Here is a 16,735-nt window from a genome sequence, read left to right as displayed (position 1 = left end):
CATGTATTATTTTGTGATTAGGACTAGTTTATGGTGAACCACTAGTGGTAAGTCAAATATATTTAGTATGCAGTTGTATCAGTATTGGCACATCTCATTACCATGGAGATTATTTGGCCCCAAGCCCTCAGTTATGGTCTATTGACTTTGAAACTTTTGTTTAGTTTTCATGTATTATTTTGTGATTAGGTCTAGTTTATGGTGAACCACTAGTGGTAAGTCAAAGATATTAGGTATGCAGTTGTATCAGTATTGGCACATCTCGTTTCCATGGAGATTATTTGGCCCCACCCCCTCAGTTATGGTCTGTTGACTTTGAAACTTTTGTTTAATTTTCATGTATTATTTTGTGATTAGGTCTAGTTTATGGTGAACCACTAGTGGTAAGTCAAAGATATTTGGTATGCAGTTGTATCAGTATTGGCACATCTCATTACCATAGATATTATTTGGCCCGGCCCCTCAGTTATGGTCTATTGACTTTGAAACTTTTGCTTAGTTTTCATGTGTTAGTTTGTGATTAGTTCAGTGTATGGGCAACCACAAGTGGTATGTTAATGATAATTGGTATGCAGTTGTAAAAGCATTGGCATATCTCATTTCCATGGAGATTATTTGGCCCCGCCCCCTCAGTCATGGTCTATTGACTTTGAAACTTTTGCTTAGTTTTCATGTATAAGTTTGTGTTTAGGTTCGTTTAAAGGGAACTGCCTATAATAAGTCAATGGTATTTGGTTTGTGTTGTACTAGCATTAGCACATCTCATTTTCATGGAGATTGTTGAGCCATGTACCTTCAGTCATGGTTCATTGACTTTGAATATATGCAAATTTTACATGTTGCTATTTTGATTTCAACATTTGCATTATCGAAATTACCAAAAAGCGAGACTAATCTCTGTGATAAGTTTATTATTTATTTTCTAGTGAAGTGGATTGTGGATATATAGTATTTTTATGATAAGATATCATGAAACATTTTAGGAGTGTTGTTTTTGATTGTTTTCTACAGCATTAACATATTGAATCAACAGCTAAGACTAACTAAATTAGCTTCCTGTAATAGAAATAACATTTCACCCTCCTTTATGAACAATGAGTTGTCCTTTATATTCTTTTTAAATTTAGAGGTCATCCTGTTTGTAACTGCACTGTGAAGTGTTTAAAGCCCTATGGGCCAAGTGAAAAAAATTTGAATAATCAAACAGAATATTCTACCTTCATTGAACTATTCCTAAATCAAAAAAGACATTTATACAATTTTAATTACAGCTTGCATGATTGACATTATTGACATATTTCATAATAAAACAAATAACCAGTAACAATCTACTCTGTAACAAACTTTCAAATAATAAACAGTATGTGTCTTATTGTGTCTAATATCATCGTTTCTTCTTTTTAGCTGGCATAATATCTTCATCTGAGTCAGTATCAAAAGTTATTCCCCTTGATTTTGGAGCTGATTTTTTGGTTGGTGCTGGTTTTCTGGAGGAGGAGGAGGCATTGAATGGGTCATCATCTGATAATTCCATCACATCATCATTCTCTGAATCTGCATAACTGAAACCACAAGTGAATGTTTTTCGATACAAAAAAATCAAAATCATGCATACTTTAAAATATATATTTAATAATAATTGTTTTTAAGGATTGTTGATGCTAATTTTTTTTATCTGCATGACCCAGTAATAAGGATAGGTGTATTTTTCTCCTATTTCATTTCAGGAATTGGGACAATATTGTGACAATTCTGGACTGATAATTTTTATTATTTAATGTGTTATTAATTGTATTTAAACATATATTTATTTGAATATTGCTGGGTGGTCAACTTCTTAGGTGTGCACAAACACTGATAAATGCAATGATTTTCATACTCATGATTTAAACCATTTATACTTTGCAAGCGAGAAAGGCCGGTTCTATATGTATATCTGGGTAATAATTAACTACGAAATACTTTGATTATCCTGTCATATAGTAATTTATTTTGACATATCTTGTCGTGAGATTCAACTTGTTTACATCTGCCATGACACCGTTCTGTACTTTCACTTTGCGATCCCATACTATTATTTGTTTAAGTTAACACTTTATCAATGCAGATACATTATGTATTTATTATGTTTGTGCCTCCCTTTTCATTAACAATGTCTATATTTATGATAGAGCAGGGTTTTCATTGCTCTCATTTAAGCATTATATCTAATGCGTAAGGTTATGTAAATTACACCTAAGTTCATACACCGTATCAAGAAAGGAATTTACTGTCCGTTTAAAAATAGCATTATATAGAAATGTCCTTTAATTTTTATTTGCTTTTAAACATAATTCGGACAAGAAGGACAAGTTTAGGACAACTTAATAATGTTTCTTTATTTAAGAATAACGAATTCTGTTTGTCTTTATAAACGTTTCTATCCAAAAGACGTAAGAAACGCTGCTTTTGATTGGATGATTTGATGTTTACTCTTACATAATAGTTAGTGCCAAAATACATAAATAGGAGCCTGTAGATAAACATGGCATTTTGAATGAATCCTTTGAACCTTCAACTACCTTTCTATATTCACCACCCAATTTATTGTTTTATCTGTTGAATGATGAATGTGTATTTGGTGTTTATTATATTGAAAGAAGAAGTCAAAATACAAATAAAATAAATATCATTGTTAATATGTTTATTACAAATCTGTTTCTCCACAATGCCGTTGATTCCACCCCTCCTGAATGATGGTTAAACAGTTTATAGCAACCCTAGGTTTGTTACAATATACCTAATGCGCCTTGAAATGAGAAACTCAAAAGTTTTGTATAAACAAAAAATCTCTGTGTAGTGATATTGGACATGTTTCTATGTTTTACAAATGACTGAGCTTAACCATTTGTGGTTATTAGAAAAGTAGAGGAACATAGAATAAATGTGTACAAACTATGGAGCTATTAAATGTGTTCAAAGTATTAAATTCTCAAAGAACTTATTGTGTTAAAAAGGGGATTTTTTACCACGAGGAGCCGCATCACGAAAGGATGTTCGGGGTATGCTAATTTACGGAAAAAGTAATCTCACTTCGTACCCCGAAAATTTAACCACATATGTGAAAATGTCACAGCTTCGAAACGAGCTATCATACATATCCAAGTTTACGATATGGACTGAGCTACAGGAAAAAATGTTACCATTACCACCTATGTAAAAACAATTAAAGATATTGACCTAATTGGCCTCAAACTTTAAATAGCCTCTAAAGGCTGTGGTGAAAATCAAAATTTTGAAATAAAAAAGAAAAGAAAACAAGAATGTGACCATGGGACACAGATGACCTGACTTGTAAATATGTACTAATTCAAACCTATAGATGTTTTGTTTTCTTTGAAATTTAATGACATTTGTTTCTTAATTGTCTGTAAGTTATAAACATACCTCATAGTCTTATTCCTGGATGATCTAGAACTCTGAGATGCAAAAGCATTTTTAATACTACTTTGACTCTCAGCTACAACAGGTGCTTTCTTAGATCCTCTTCCCCTTCCCCCTCTTGTTCCTCTAGTACTAGTTTCTCCACCTCCTCTACTTCCTCTTGATCCTCTTGCACCATGTCCACGCCCTCTTCCCCTACCTCGTCCTCTTGTACTTTTATCCATTTCATCTTCTTCGTTTGAATTCTCTGATTTGCTGTCTTCATCAAATCCAGTATCATCGGCTGGACGTTTTGCTCTTGCCCGCTGAATAGCTTCCTGGGCTTCCTGAACATCTTCTTTCTTCTTCTTTCTCTCATCCCTGTACCTTATCACTTCATCATCAATAGCATCAGTTTCTGCATTTCTTGTTTTGAGATAACCCTAAAATTATAATACAATGTAATTAAATGTTCACTAAGGTTGACAACAGAATGTAGGATTGTCATGTCTTGCTTCCACAACATTTTAAGCCTGACAAAAAGACAGGGTGTATGATAAATAACTTGTCAACTCATGTCAACAGTCACAATTCGAACAAAACGTTGACTTTAACAGTGCTTAATTGTTTTCAAGGGGGGGGGGGGGGGTCCAACCCCCCCCTGGCTACGGGTATGCCAAAGTTCATTTTTTTCAATCCCAGAATTAATTAGATGTGATAACTAAATTAACAGACCTGTGTTTTCTCCAGCTGATATTTGACAAGTTCTGAAATGGCCTCCTTTTCTTCTTTTTCCACATACTCTGCCACAGCGTCACCCATACCTTTTTCTGTGAGTAACTTTAATTGCATGTGCTAAAAAGAAATCAGTAAATTCAGAATTTAATTTTCAAATTTGCTACTTTGATTCTTTATAAAAAAAAAAAACTATGCAAGATAAACTGACACACCATTGCTTACTGAAATAGAATTTTACCACCAAGAACTCAATTTAAAGTTTTCATTATGCTTTATTTATTTTCCCCATATTTTCTTCTTCAAAAGGGGCACATATGCTAAAGTATCTTGTCTGCTTAACTGATCATAACTAAATATTATGGTGACAGTTTTTGAGCTGAAGGTATTACTAAATATTTATCAGTGAACCTTAAAATAAGGTCAAGGTAAGGTGATTCTTCTCATTATGCTTGAACAGACATGTTTAACCCAAACCCATTCTGTATGTATTTGCCTGTCTAAAGTTAGGAGCCTGTAATTCAGTGGTTGTTGTTTGTTGATGTGTTACTAAGATGTTTTTCTTTAATTAGTTTTCTCGTTGCAATTGTTTTACATTTGTCAAACTTTTTTTTAATAGTGTGTATATAATAGCCTTACAATAGTCATACACAGGCCATACAATTTTTAATTGGACATGTCTGTGTGTTAATACATCCTCAGCATTCAGCAGGACCCACAATCAATATTAGCTTTACTGTGGAATGAATGTTACGTTACTTTGAACATAGTCATAGAGTAGCTATATCTAATAAGTATTACATGCAGGTTCATTCACTGGGATCTCAATCGTATTGGCAGTGAAGTAAATAAAAATACTGGTGTAATTTACATTTTTTTAAACGATCAACTAACTATCATGACTATTAATAACTTTAAAATTTCAACATACTGTGTCTGCTTGTGAAAATATATCTTTCACAACATCTTCTACTCTTGATTTCTCTAGGTTTTCCTTTCTTATAGCATACTGTAGTGCCTCATCTTGAAACAAAACATAAAATATATCATTTAACTGCAAGCCTGCATTGCCCACAGCATAATACTGAATAACGCTACTGGTTGTTTTTTTTAAAGACCATTGTGAAAGGGCCAAAAAATGTAGAAACTGGATAGGGAAACTGTCAATAACAAGATTGGACATGCAGAAATGTCTCAGGGGATTGGCTGACCAGAAATATCTAAACTTTAATAACTGATCACTTATCAATGAAATGAGTTCAAGTTCTCATTGACAATCATACCACCTCTTATTTCTTTAGTTCTGTAGGGTTTGTGGAATTAAGCTAAGTTTATCCCCTTGACTTTCAGGATAGAGAATATTAGAAAATCAAAGTATTTTGACACCCCAAGTAGCAATTGTTAAAAATATTTATTTTTTAGGAGGTATTTAAGAGCTTAAATCACTGTGACAAAACAGTCAGATGCTACTTTACCATTTTTATCTTCTTTCTTCATTATAATTTTTTTCCTAGTAAAATGCAGTATATCTTTAGGGTTTGCCACTTTGTCAACAAATTTTTGACCAAACCTGAAAATATTATAACAAGAGTGCACACGCTGAAATGTCTCGCCTTCTATACTAATCATTGATATTATGTTGATAGTCCTAAGTATAAAGCTAAGCTTTATTACAACTGTCACATAAACTTAACATTAACCAAGATAACTAAACAAAGACCAATGAACCTTGAAAAAGAGGTCAAGGTCAGATGAACCATGCCAGGCAGACAGGTACAGCTAACAATGCTTCTATACAACATATATAGTTGACACATTACTTATAGTTTAAGAAAAAAAATAGACCAAAACACAAAAACTTAACACTGTGCAATGAACCGTGAAAATGAGGTCACGGTTAAATAAAACCTGCTCGACTGACATAAAGATCATAAAATATTTCCATACACCAAATATAGTTGACCTATGGCATATAGCATTAGATAAAAAGACCAAAGGTCAAAAACTTAACTTTGACCACTGAACCATGAAAATGAGGTCAAGGTCACATGACATCTGCCCGCTAGACATGTACACTTAACAATCATTCCATACAACAAATATAGTAGACCTATTGCATATGGTATGAGAAAAACAGACCAAAACACAAAAATTTAACTATAACCACTGAACCATGAAAATGAGGTCAAGGTCAGATGACACCTGCCAGTTGGACATGTACACCTTACAGTCCTTCCATACACCGAATATACTAGCCCTATTGCTTATAGTATCTGAGATATGGACTTGACCACCAAAACTTAACCTTGTTCACTGATTCATGAAATGAGGTTGAGGTCAAGTAAAACTGTCTAACAGACACGAGGACCTTGCAAGGTATGCACATATCAAATATAGTTATCCTATCTATACTATTAAACGAGAAGACCTCATTTTTGGTGTCGCTTCTCTTCTTTCCACAATAAATTAATCAACACGACTCTGTGTCCTATATATACAGTGCATAGTGGCATTTGTCATCCATTCATATGATTATTCAGATTGAGTTATTTTGGGAGAAAAACGAGAAAAAAGGCATCCGGATATTGTCCCGTCATTGGACGAAATTTTAAGTCAGATTAGACTTCCGGTTTGCGTTTTTCTGTATACTTTGAACATACATATACTACGAATAAAGTGTATTTTCAGAATTTTATCTACTATCATTTTCAAGTTTACTATCCACGGCAGTCACAGAGTTTATTAAATAGAGAGGGTATGTATACTATATCAATGATTACCATGGATCGATTAGTAAACTTAGAATTGAAAGTAAATACGCTTTATTTATATAGTAATGAATGTTCATAATATACAGATAAGCGCTAAAATTATTCATGTGAACTTTTGATACTTTTTCTGAAATTCTTTAGTCATTAAATCTTTTACAAAATTCATTGATTACAAAAAAAAAGAAGATGTGGTATGATTGCCATGTTGAGACAACTCTCCACAAGAGACCAAAATGACACAGAAATTAACAATTATAGGTTACCGTACGGCCTTCAACAAAGAGCAAAGCCCATACCGCATACTCAGCTTCAAAAGGCCCCGAAATGACAATGTAAAACAATGCAAACGAGAAAACTAGCGGCCTTATTTATGTACAAAAAATGAACGAAAAACAAATATGTAACACATAAACAAACGACAACCACTGAATTACAGGCTCCTTTAACCTATGACTTATGATACTTTTACTGAAATTCTCCAGTCATTCTGTATTTAACAAAATTCTTCCAACAACACTTTACATACTGATACTTTAAACTACGCTCTGAATGCCCGCGATTTCGCGGGTGTGTTCTAGTTACTTATAATAAGAGAGAATTCAACATTACAAAAAATTTGAACTTTTTTTTCAAGTGGTCACAACCATGAAAATGAGGTCAAGGACATTGGACATGTGACTGACGGAAACTTCGTAACATGAAGCATCTATATACAAAGTATGAAGCATCCAGGTCTTCCACCTTTTAAAATATAAAGCTTTTAAGAAGTGAGCTAACGCCGCCGCCGTAGCTGCCGCCGGATCACTATCCCTATGTCGAGCTTTCTGCAACAAAAGTTGCAGGCTCGACAAAAATACATTTAATAAATATTGTACACATTAGTTTACAATGATTACAGTTTCAATGAAATCCATTCCTAATCTTGATTCAATCCCAGTTGTGTTACAAAGATTAATTCAGACGAGTTAGTATAAAAAGTTTGTAAAACATACCAAAAACATAAGAACAATCCTCTAAACAATTTTACTACAAAGTTTTATGGAAAACATGGAAAAACTTCATGGTCTATTGTTGATGTTATTACCATAACAAGTAATAGCTTTTCAAAAAAAGGCTAGCCGTCTCTTAGCTGATGAAAATGGAAAGTGTTCTCGCTTTATAAATTAATTCATTCAGAATAGCCTTGCGTTATATCAATCTACAAATTTTACCACACACGTTCGTTATGAAGTAGTATATCATTTAACAGGTCGAGAACTCTAGATTTCCTGATGTCAGAATATATTTGCATAGTAATTTCCAAAAAAAACACAAGGCCAATACGGCCTTGAAAAACTGACCAATCGACTCAATGAACTACAATGCATTGTGGGCTACTACAAGTTTAATAACACTTGAAAACACATGGAATTAGCTGAAAAACTGTCAACTAATATAATGTCTGAGACCCTCAAAATAAATTTTCTTTTCTGATTATGTTTATTGTAAAATATATAACATAATCTTCAATTTGCATGCTCAGATTAAAAAAGTATTGTTTACAGGCTTCACCAATCGACTTTCTTTTTTTGCCTTGTAAAAGTAGTTGAATAGGTTTTTTCCACTGTTATACATTGTACCTGTGCAATAATTTCACAGTGTGAAACAGCTAAATGTTAGATGAATTGACCACTGTAGAGTCTGAAAAATCGTTGAGCCTGTATGAGAAGAAAAAATATTGGTGGCCTTCGGCTGTTGTCTGCTCTATGGTCGGGTTGTTATGTCTTTGACACATCCCCCATTTCCATTCTCAATTTTATTTTATAATGTCATTCCGAAAAACCTTTCTGCCTCGAAAAAACACGAAAACTGGCACTGAAACACTTTTATCTGTAATGGATACGTGAACTTTTTTTAATCAGGACCTGAACTAAAAGCAAGAGCATCATGATATTCAGTATGCTAAAAATAAGTGTTGTAAACGAGGGGACGGTAAATAGCTAAACAAACTCTGTATAGTGTCATTCATCGATAAAGTCTGTATGTTACTAATTTTATCCCAAATTATACCTAAGAGATATTCTTATCGTTCGGCTGCTGTCCTATTGACGTAAGTGCAATGTCTCCAATATATATTATAGAAATAAGAAGATTAGGTGCCAAATGGGACATCTTCCCATCCAAGACACAATCTAGTAAAGTAAGTAATCATAGGTTCAATGTGGAAAAGTAAGCTATAAAGGGACCAAATATTACTTGTGTAAAACAATCCCCCCCCCCAAAAAAAACCCCAAAAAACAACGGTTTAATTTCATATTCTAAAGGAGAAGAAACTTATCCAATAAATAAAAGAAATATAATAGGTTTAGATCCAACGCTGCAGTTTTCACAAAACATATCAAAGTTTCTACCTTGTCGCACAGAAAATGGATAACATCATTAATGGTTTTAATAAGGTTTGTAAATGTCTGGGGCCATTAAAAAAATCCAACATTTCCAATGGAAAAAAAAAAATAGAACATTACTTAGTGTTCTACAGACGTCAGTAAATATTTCATAATGGAAAACCGAACTTTCAGAAAGAAATCTGTACACAAAAATACAGAGATTTAGTAAGATTGCTATTGGGACAACCATCCATTTATGCTGTAATGAAGTGGATGTAAGTAGTGATAGGCATCTGTAATGCCTTCAACAATGAGAAACACCCATACCATATAATCGGCTATAAATGGTCCGATTGATGCCTTCGTTGTTGTTTCTTAAAGAAAAATGAATAAACACATTCTTTTCCTCAATTTAAATTACTTTTTAATCATAAGAGAAGGTACAATATCATAAATTATTTTTTGTGAAAACTTAGAAAATTAAGTTACTACATCAGATATTTGACAAACTCCAAGTCTTTGCTTTTTTACGAACACAAAATTCAAGGATCATATATTTTTCCTTAACTATCTATTCAAAAGGTGCTGCCCTCATAAATATTAGCACTGGCTATTATCGATGGATAACTTCACATTAGTAAGTTTATCTGATGGGTAATTGTGTTTTTCACTGTGTGTCGCTGCTGTCTGGTGGACGAATATTGAAATCTCCATGTCTTCATGAAACATATTAATGGCTATGTATCAGGTCTTTCAAAAACTCGTTTCTTCGTATAGAAACAACTCTTCGTTAATCAGAGCATGGAACGAATACTTTATATCACGAACTATAAATGTGGATACACAAAATTAAAAACTAAGCGAAATTGATAATCCCGCACTGCACGAAAAAATGTGATGTATTTCAGTAAATAGCATGCATGGTTTGTTGATTGTAAAAACGTTGTAGTCCATCATGCATTGTTACTCATTTAGTGGATTGGTAAAAAACCCAGGTAAAAATAATTTGTGTCACACGTAAATAAATAATTACATGTGCGAGGACATAAATATGCTAATTTATACATTTCCATATAAGGTAGTGTTCCCGACCTGTTTAACGTTGTGTGTTTACAAAACTCCAGAAGATTCGGCTATTTCTGGATAAAAGTTACCTGTGTACCAATATCATGAATATGCATGATTAATGACCAGGCAAAATCTAATTACTAAAATAGAGAGGACAAATCCGATACTCTACGGGATTGAAAGCCATTTACTAGGTTTGGATTGTCCTAACCAATCAACAAACTTTGATCATTCACATCTCTTAATATCTTCCAATCAGGTAGTAAGAAGCATTCAGGCACTGGCTGTCCATCGTTCAATTCTTAATAACGTCTCTGAGGAGACATTAATCAATAGAAGAGAGCTGGAAATCCACAATACCATGTACTACATTAGAAGAAATTCATCGTTGACTATCTACATTTACTGAGTTATGATTCATAAAAACTTGACATGTTTGAGGTGATTCAACTTAAGTGCTGTAATTGTATTACTTTAATGGTTTACAATATATCAGAATCAAACAATTTTTCATGCAACCTTGCAAAACGTCGATTTCAATGTCACAAATTGAGTTTACTTAACAACAGCTAGCGAAACTCGGTAAATAGATACTAAAATACAACAGTTTAATATCTCCATTCTAATGTCACATATCAAAATAATTCCATCAGCTGTTTTTTTTTTTACTCTTTGGTTGTGTTGTTGTTTAATTGACACATTCCCCATGTCTATTCTCCATTTCAGTAAATATTTTGGCTTAAAAATGCCATAAATGAATGTCTGTGAAACTGTTACATCGCCTTTCACATTTAAACAATGTGGTATCAAATATAAACTCCTGATATCAAACATAAACACTACATGAAGTTGTATTTTACTTTTTGTTTGCGTCTGCATGTTTCATGCGTTTTAAATATAAAAAAATAGATTTATAGGGACCTTTTTTTCAATAAAATTTTGTTTTGCACAATTCACACATGGTATGAAACAATTCTATGAATTTTTAATACTTTCAATATAAACTTAAACCATTAGAGCCATGATATATATTCACAAAAGTTTTAAAATAGACAAAGGAGGACAATAATATGATACTGTTAGTGTAACAGCCTATCTGAAATGAATTATGATATTGACCAAAATAAATGTACCAAACAAAGTCTGACAAATGGAAAGGACATGAAATTATTTCATGTGATTTTCAAAGTTATACCAACTATTTTACCTATTACTATTAAACATTTCAAACCCTCCACTGTAATCAATTCTGAGTCGTATAAGTGGTTTCTCTGGTTGTTTTCTGTTCCCTGTGTGTTCCATTTCTAAATAAATATATGAAAAATATATATTTCAACATGATCAAGCATGAATTTTAAAAAGGTTCATTTTATTATGCATGCATATATATATGAATATAAATTTAAAATGAATGAATTTTTAATAAATTTATAGAATCAATTCATTAAATACACTATTGTTTAGTAAAGAATTTCTTAGTAGAAGTTGCTGATTTAGTTACTGTGAAGTTAAAAAATTTAACTGAACCTATTCATTTCTTTTCTTTAATTAAAGGGTAAAAGCTCTCTCATTGACAATCATATCACAACTTCCTTTTGTAATAATCATAAGTTCTTGTTGTTATTGGAAACTTTCAAAAATCTAAACACAAAGTTATAAAAGAGTTATAAACTACTCCCTAACCACAATGAACTGTTTTATGTGTATTTTTGACAATGATGATATTAAAGGTTGTAATCACTGCATATTATTGGTATTATCTTCTCGTTTAAACAAACATACCTGCTTTTTCAATCAATGATTCTACTTTCTCTGTGCAGTAAGCCTCTACTTGTTTGTTAACATTGTGGTCTTCAGGGTTTAGACTTGTGTCTGATAACATTATATCCTCCATATAAAACTGTCTTACTGTCTCCAAAGGAATCTTTGTCATTTTAAAATCCTTCCCCTTCACTTGAAGCAATCCTATATGTTTCTTTGCAGTTTCACCTTCACTAAGTGATGTTGCTATGCTACTACCTGGCTGGCTGACATAAAAATTCTGAATACCATTCCATTCTGGGTCTATTCTACATTCATGTTCATGACCCCATATGACAAGGTCAAGAAAGTCATCTAGAAATTGTTCAGGGATGTAATTTGTTGCACCATGTTTTGCCCTGTTTTGGTGAATTACAAACATATTGAACCAATCGTCTTTATCTTCCTTAGGCCTGAGCATAGACACATTTTTATGTAAAAACATTCTGTGAAGTCGCTCATCTCGTATTGAACCCAGACCATACAATGCCATCTTAGTGCTACCTTTCTGTAGCAGCAAAGGACTTATTTCTATTTTCTCCAGGGAAGTTGTCTTTCCAAAATAATTAACAAATCCAGCTGTATGCAATAAATCTAATGCACATAGATTTCCTTGACCTGTTGGATCATCATGATTACCATGAATGGAAAGTACTGGTGTTGCCACATTTAGATTTTGATCTTCATGATTCAGAATTGGAAACTGACAGTGACTAAAATCCACAGATTGATCACTTAAGAATTCATATTGAATAGGTTTATCTCCCATACAATATTTCCTAAGCAGCGCTAAACAACCATGTAATATTTTCCTTGAAGGTTTGTTTTCATGAAACAAATCACCACCCAAAAGTATGAAATCCACATCATGTTTCTTTCCATTGTCTAATATTTCTTCAAATGCAACCAATGAATCATTTCCACGAATAGCATCTTTTTCACCATACCCTAAATGGATGTCTGTTGCAATTAAAATTTTGAAAGTGTCATCAACATCTTCACCAGGCATTATTCAGTACTACTATTCAAAATCTTATCTAAAATAACAAAATTACATGAATTTAGTTGATTAACTCCAGCATAATCTTATATAAATGAATTCAGCGTAAAAGAATGACTTTTATTCTTGTCTATAGATATAAGATGTGGTATGAGTGCCAATGAGACAACTCTACATCCAAATCACAATTTGTAAAAGTAAACTATTATAGGTCAAAGTACGGTCTTCAACATACAGCCTTGGCTAGTCAGAGTTCGCGAAAATAGTCGGTCATGTCAGTCAAAATGAGGCTCAGACCAGTATTTTGAAAGCTAGTGCCGGTCCTGATGACCGATGTAAAAACGGCCGTTTCAGTGCCTTTTTTATCAGTAATCACCAACTAATTCCAGTACTTGTTTACATGAGTCATCAGATGTACCTGCTGCTAATTTTCGGTACTGGTTTCCTATTATAAACAAACTGAAACCAGTGGCGATCTACATGTGGCCTGCTAAATTTTTTCATGTAACCATCCCAGGCAAGCAATCAGTGATTGAACTCTTCGATGGAGATAACAAATACTGAGAAAGTGATTCAGATGATAGAATGGATAGTGAAAAGTGATTCAGATGATAGAATGGATAGTGAAGATGACTTTGAATAAAAGCACTCAGAAGAACATAACTGGTCCTTTATTGTTAACTTGTCCGTGGCTGTGAAAAATAAAACTAATAAATTAGTAAAGTTATTTTTCGACAAAATATGTCATATATGTTATTATTTTTATTTCAGTATGAAATTGACAGTTTTTTTAGGACTGACTAAAATTTTGAAGGCCAGACAAATAATCTTGCTTTGTCATGAACGTTTTCTCGAACTCTGGCTACAGGCCTCTACAATAACTTTTTTTTTAACTTGTCCTGTAGGATAAGTACATACCAAAATTTACTTGTCCGAATGAAATTGTTACTTGTCCAAAAAATTTCTATTTAAAATAACCTTTTTACATTTTTAGTTGCTTAAAGGAGCAAAACGAATTTAATGAACATAACAGAATTTGATTTATTTCTTTTGAAATACTTTTCAAAAATACGAGTCAAGTACAACTGCGTAACTAGTCATGTCACAGCAATTAGGTTCAAGTTTTCAACAATGCCAGTCTCATCAGACTCTAAACATGGGGCACCATCTGATAGGCCAATGTACACTCACTGGGTTTGTATCCTGTGTTTTTTAAGTTGAAAAAAGCTTATTTAAATGCAATCAATAAAAAGAAGAAGATAAGCCATCATAAGGTCTGATTGCCAATGAGACAACTCTCTGCAAGAGACCAAATGACACAGAAATTAACAACTACAGGTCATCATATTGCAAGTACTGTTTTTTTTCTACTTATGATCATCAAATATGATTTTGTGAATTTGATGGTAAATAAAATAAACAAAGTTTTTGAAAAAAATTACGGGTATGGTATTTATTATAAGGAACAGAATAAGGTAGCAAAATGAGGTACTGTTTTGTCTTGGTCCCGAAATGTTTCCTGCCTTGTCAAACTGTCTATCAATCATGTGTACTAAATATGTCTCCTACTGTCTATTAAACTTGGAGCTGAATCTTTGGAGGTGACGAACTGTCCTGTAAAGTTACCTTATCTACAAAGCGCATCATTGATTCGGATCAGTAAGACTGGTTTCCAAGAATAGTATACCTTTTACCTGTTAAAAAGTACCTGACAAAGAACCAGTTAAAAATTATCGATTGCAAGTAAACATGTTAAACAAAGAGGCTTTGCATTTAAATAAACAGAATACAGAAACATGTCAAATTAATATTTGTTTTCTTGTTTTTTGTTTATAATTACTTTGTTCATCAAAGTTGGATTAAATTTATTTTCTGCAGAATAATAATGTACTTGTCCCGACGGACAAGCTTGATACAGCTTTTACTTGTCCGACCTTTTTTCCCTCTGGTACCGGACAATCGGACAAGCGTTATTGTCGAGGCCTGGGCTAGTATGTATTCATCTCTATAAATAACTTCTATGACAGTAATAGCATAACTAGAATACATTAAAAGAGTAAGATGCTGGCCCTCCAAACCTCAAATGTAACTTAATACAATGTATAGATATAAGCTAGACTTTCTCATATATATATATCAATCATACATGTACTAATACAATGTTAAATTCAGTAAACATCACGACACTACTTTATAGTCCATAAATATTTGGCTTCTATTAAATCTGGGGTCCCATCCCATATTGAGCTAAAATAAACAATTTAACCTTTATCCAATTCTAACTAGGTTAAACCTTTATTCTGTAACATACACATGTACTTATAAAAAATGCTGACTTTGGCATGGCTTCAAAAACGGTTGCATTGTCCAGAATCGCTGATAATTATGTAAATGACTGGTGCCAAGACTGTTACTTTAAACATAGTTCAGAAAAAAACTTTGAAGTTTAAGCTATCGTTTTGACCTGACTCTTTACCTTAAACAGTCACACATTTCCGGTCATATATTAGCGAAACGCCAAATAATACTATCAAACCAAACTGTACTTTATATACCTTCTCATAACAACCAAGGTTGATTAGTTCTCTGACAAATGAAATTTACCTGTTCAAGTGACTAATCTATTTTGAACGGGACATTGATCGACTTATTATAAGCTATTTTCTTAAATTTCAGGGTTTGCTTCTCATTAGTAAACAAGTCTTAAAGTATCAAAATTGAGATAAGACAAAAAAAAATATGCTGCTGGACTACACTGGAATAGACCACTTTCGAGTTCATCCTTCACCGGAAAAAAATCATCAATTATGCACGCCTTTATGACATCATTTACCAGATCGAGGGGATAGCCTGTATCCCGGCAATATTGACGTTCATCAAGCGTCTTAGTGATCGTCATTGTGCAGGATAAAATAGAAATAATGTTTGTAAGTACTTGATCACAATTCCCTAATGACAGCAGTGCTGAATGTCAATTATGAGAATTTAATTTGACGAATAATTCTTGCATAATCATGAATATAGCATTATAGTTTTCCAACCACTCACTCATCATTTGAACGGAAGTGATGATGCCCTAGAACACACAAATGATGTTCACTAAAACTAGAGTTTTTGACGGAAATGCATCGAACTCTAAAGTTGTCTATTTTATCTAATTAAAATGACTATTTTAAAAGTATCAAATTAAGTTATTTGATGTTCAGAGCCCTTGTCGGGTATACAGGAACATGTATTTTATAATAATAGAATGAAAGAAATAGTTATTACAATAAACTAAACTATGTTCTGACACATTGTATTTGTTTGAATTACAATGTATAGTACAAACATGACAAAACTGTCAAAAGACTATAAAATGACTATAGGTCAGCATGTTATGATCTGTCATGATCAGATATCCCATATGAAATAACAGTCCATTTTAATTGGTGAGTGGGTAATGAAAACTATACCTTAGAGCTTACATAGAATTACGGATATCTTTCTACAGTTTAATCATCTATAATACTAAAAAAGGCAAAACGAAAGTACACAAAGTTGCTACAATAAATAATGGCGGGAATGATCTCCCTTTAATCAACCGGATATCC

At 32.8% G+C, this 16,735-nt stretch overlaps 1 protein-coding gene across 2 annotated transcripts; it reads right to left on the bottom strand.

Moving 5' to 3' along the window:
- Nucleotides 1–1,246: 1,246 nt before the first annotated feature.
- LOC143045669 (double-strand break repair protein MRE11-like) lies at nucleotides 1,247–16,726 on the bottom strand. Of its 2 annotated transcripts, none has more exons than XM_076218340.1 (8): nucleotides 16,610–16,726; nucleotides 12,125–13,179; nucleotides 11,550–11,646; nucleotides 5,613–5,707; nucleotides 5,069–5,160; nucleotides 4,138–4,257; nucleotides 3,427–3,845; nucleotides 1,247–1,562 (listed from the first exon to the last, which is right to left on the bottom strand). In XM_076218340.1, exons 2-8 carry the CDS (start codon nucleotides 13,149–13,151, stop codon nucleotides 1,385–1,387), a joined length of 2,028 nt encoding a protein of 675 aa, XP_076074455.1. In that variant the 5' UTR covers nucleotides 13,152–13,179; nucleotides 16,610–16,726; the 3' UTR covers nucleotides 1,247–1,384. The 2 variants fall into 2 exon arrangements, with proteins under 2 accessions (XP_076074455.1, XP_076074458.1); XM_076218343.1 differs by having other exon boundaries at nucleotides 16,598–16,705.
- Nucleotides 16,727–16,735: the final 9 nt, after the last annotated feature.

This window comes from Mytilus galloprovincialis, chromosome 9 (genome assembly GCF_965363235.1).
Source record: "Mytilus galloprovincialis chromosome 9, xbMytGall1.hap1.1, whole genome shotgun sequence".
Classification (NCBI taxonomy): domain Eukaryota; kingdom Metazoa; phylum Mollusca; class Bivalvia; order Mytilida; family Mytilidae; genus Mytilus; species Mytilus galloprovincialis.
Note: the sequence above shows the minus strand (reverse complement) of the source record. Positions and strands in the feature narration are given on the sequence as shown.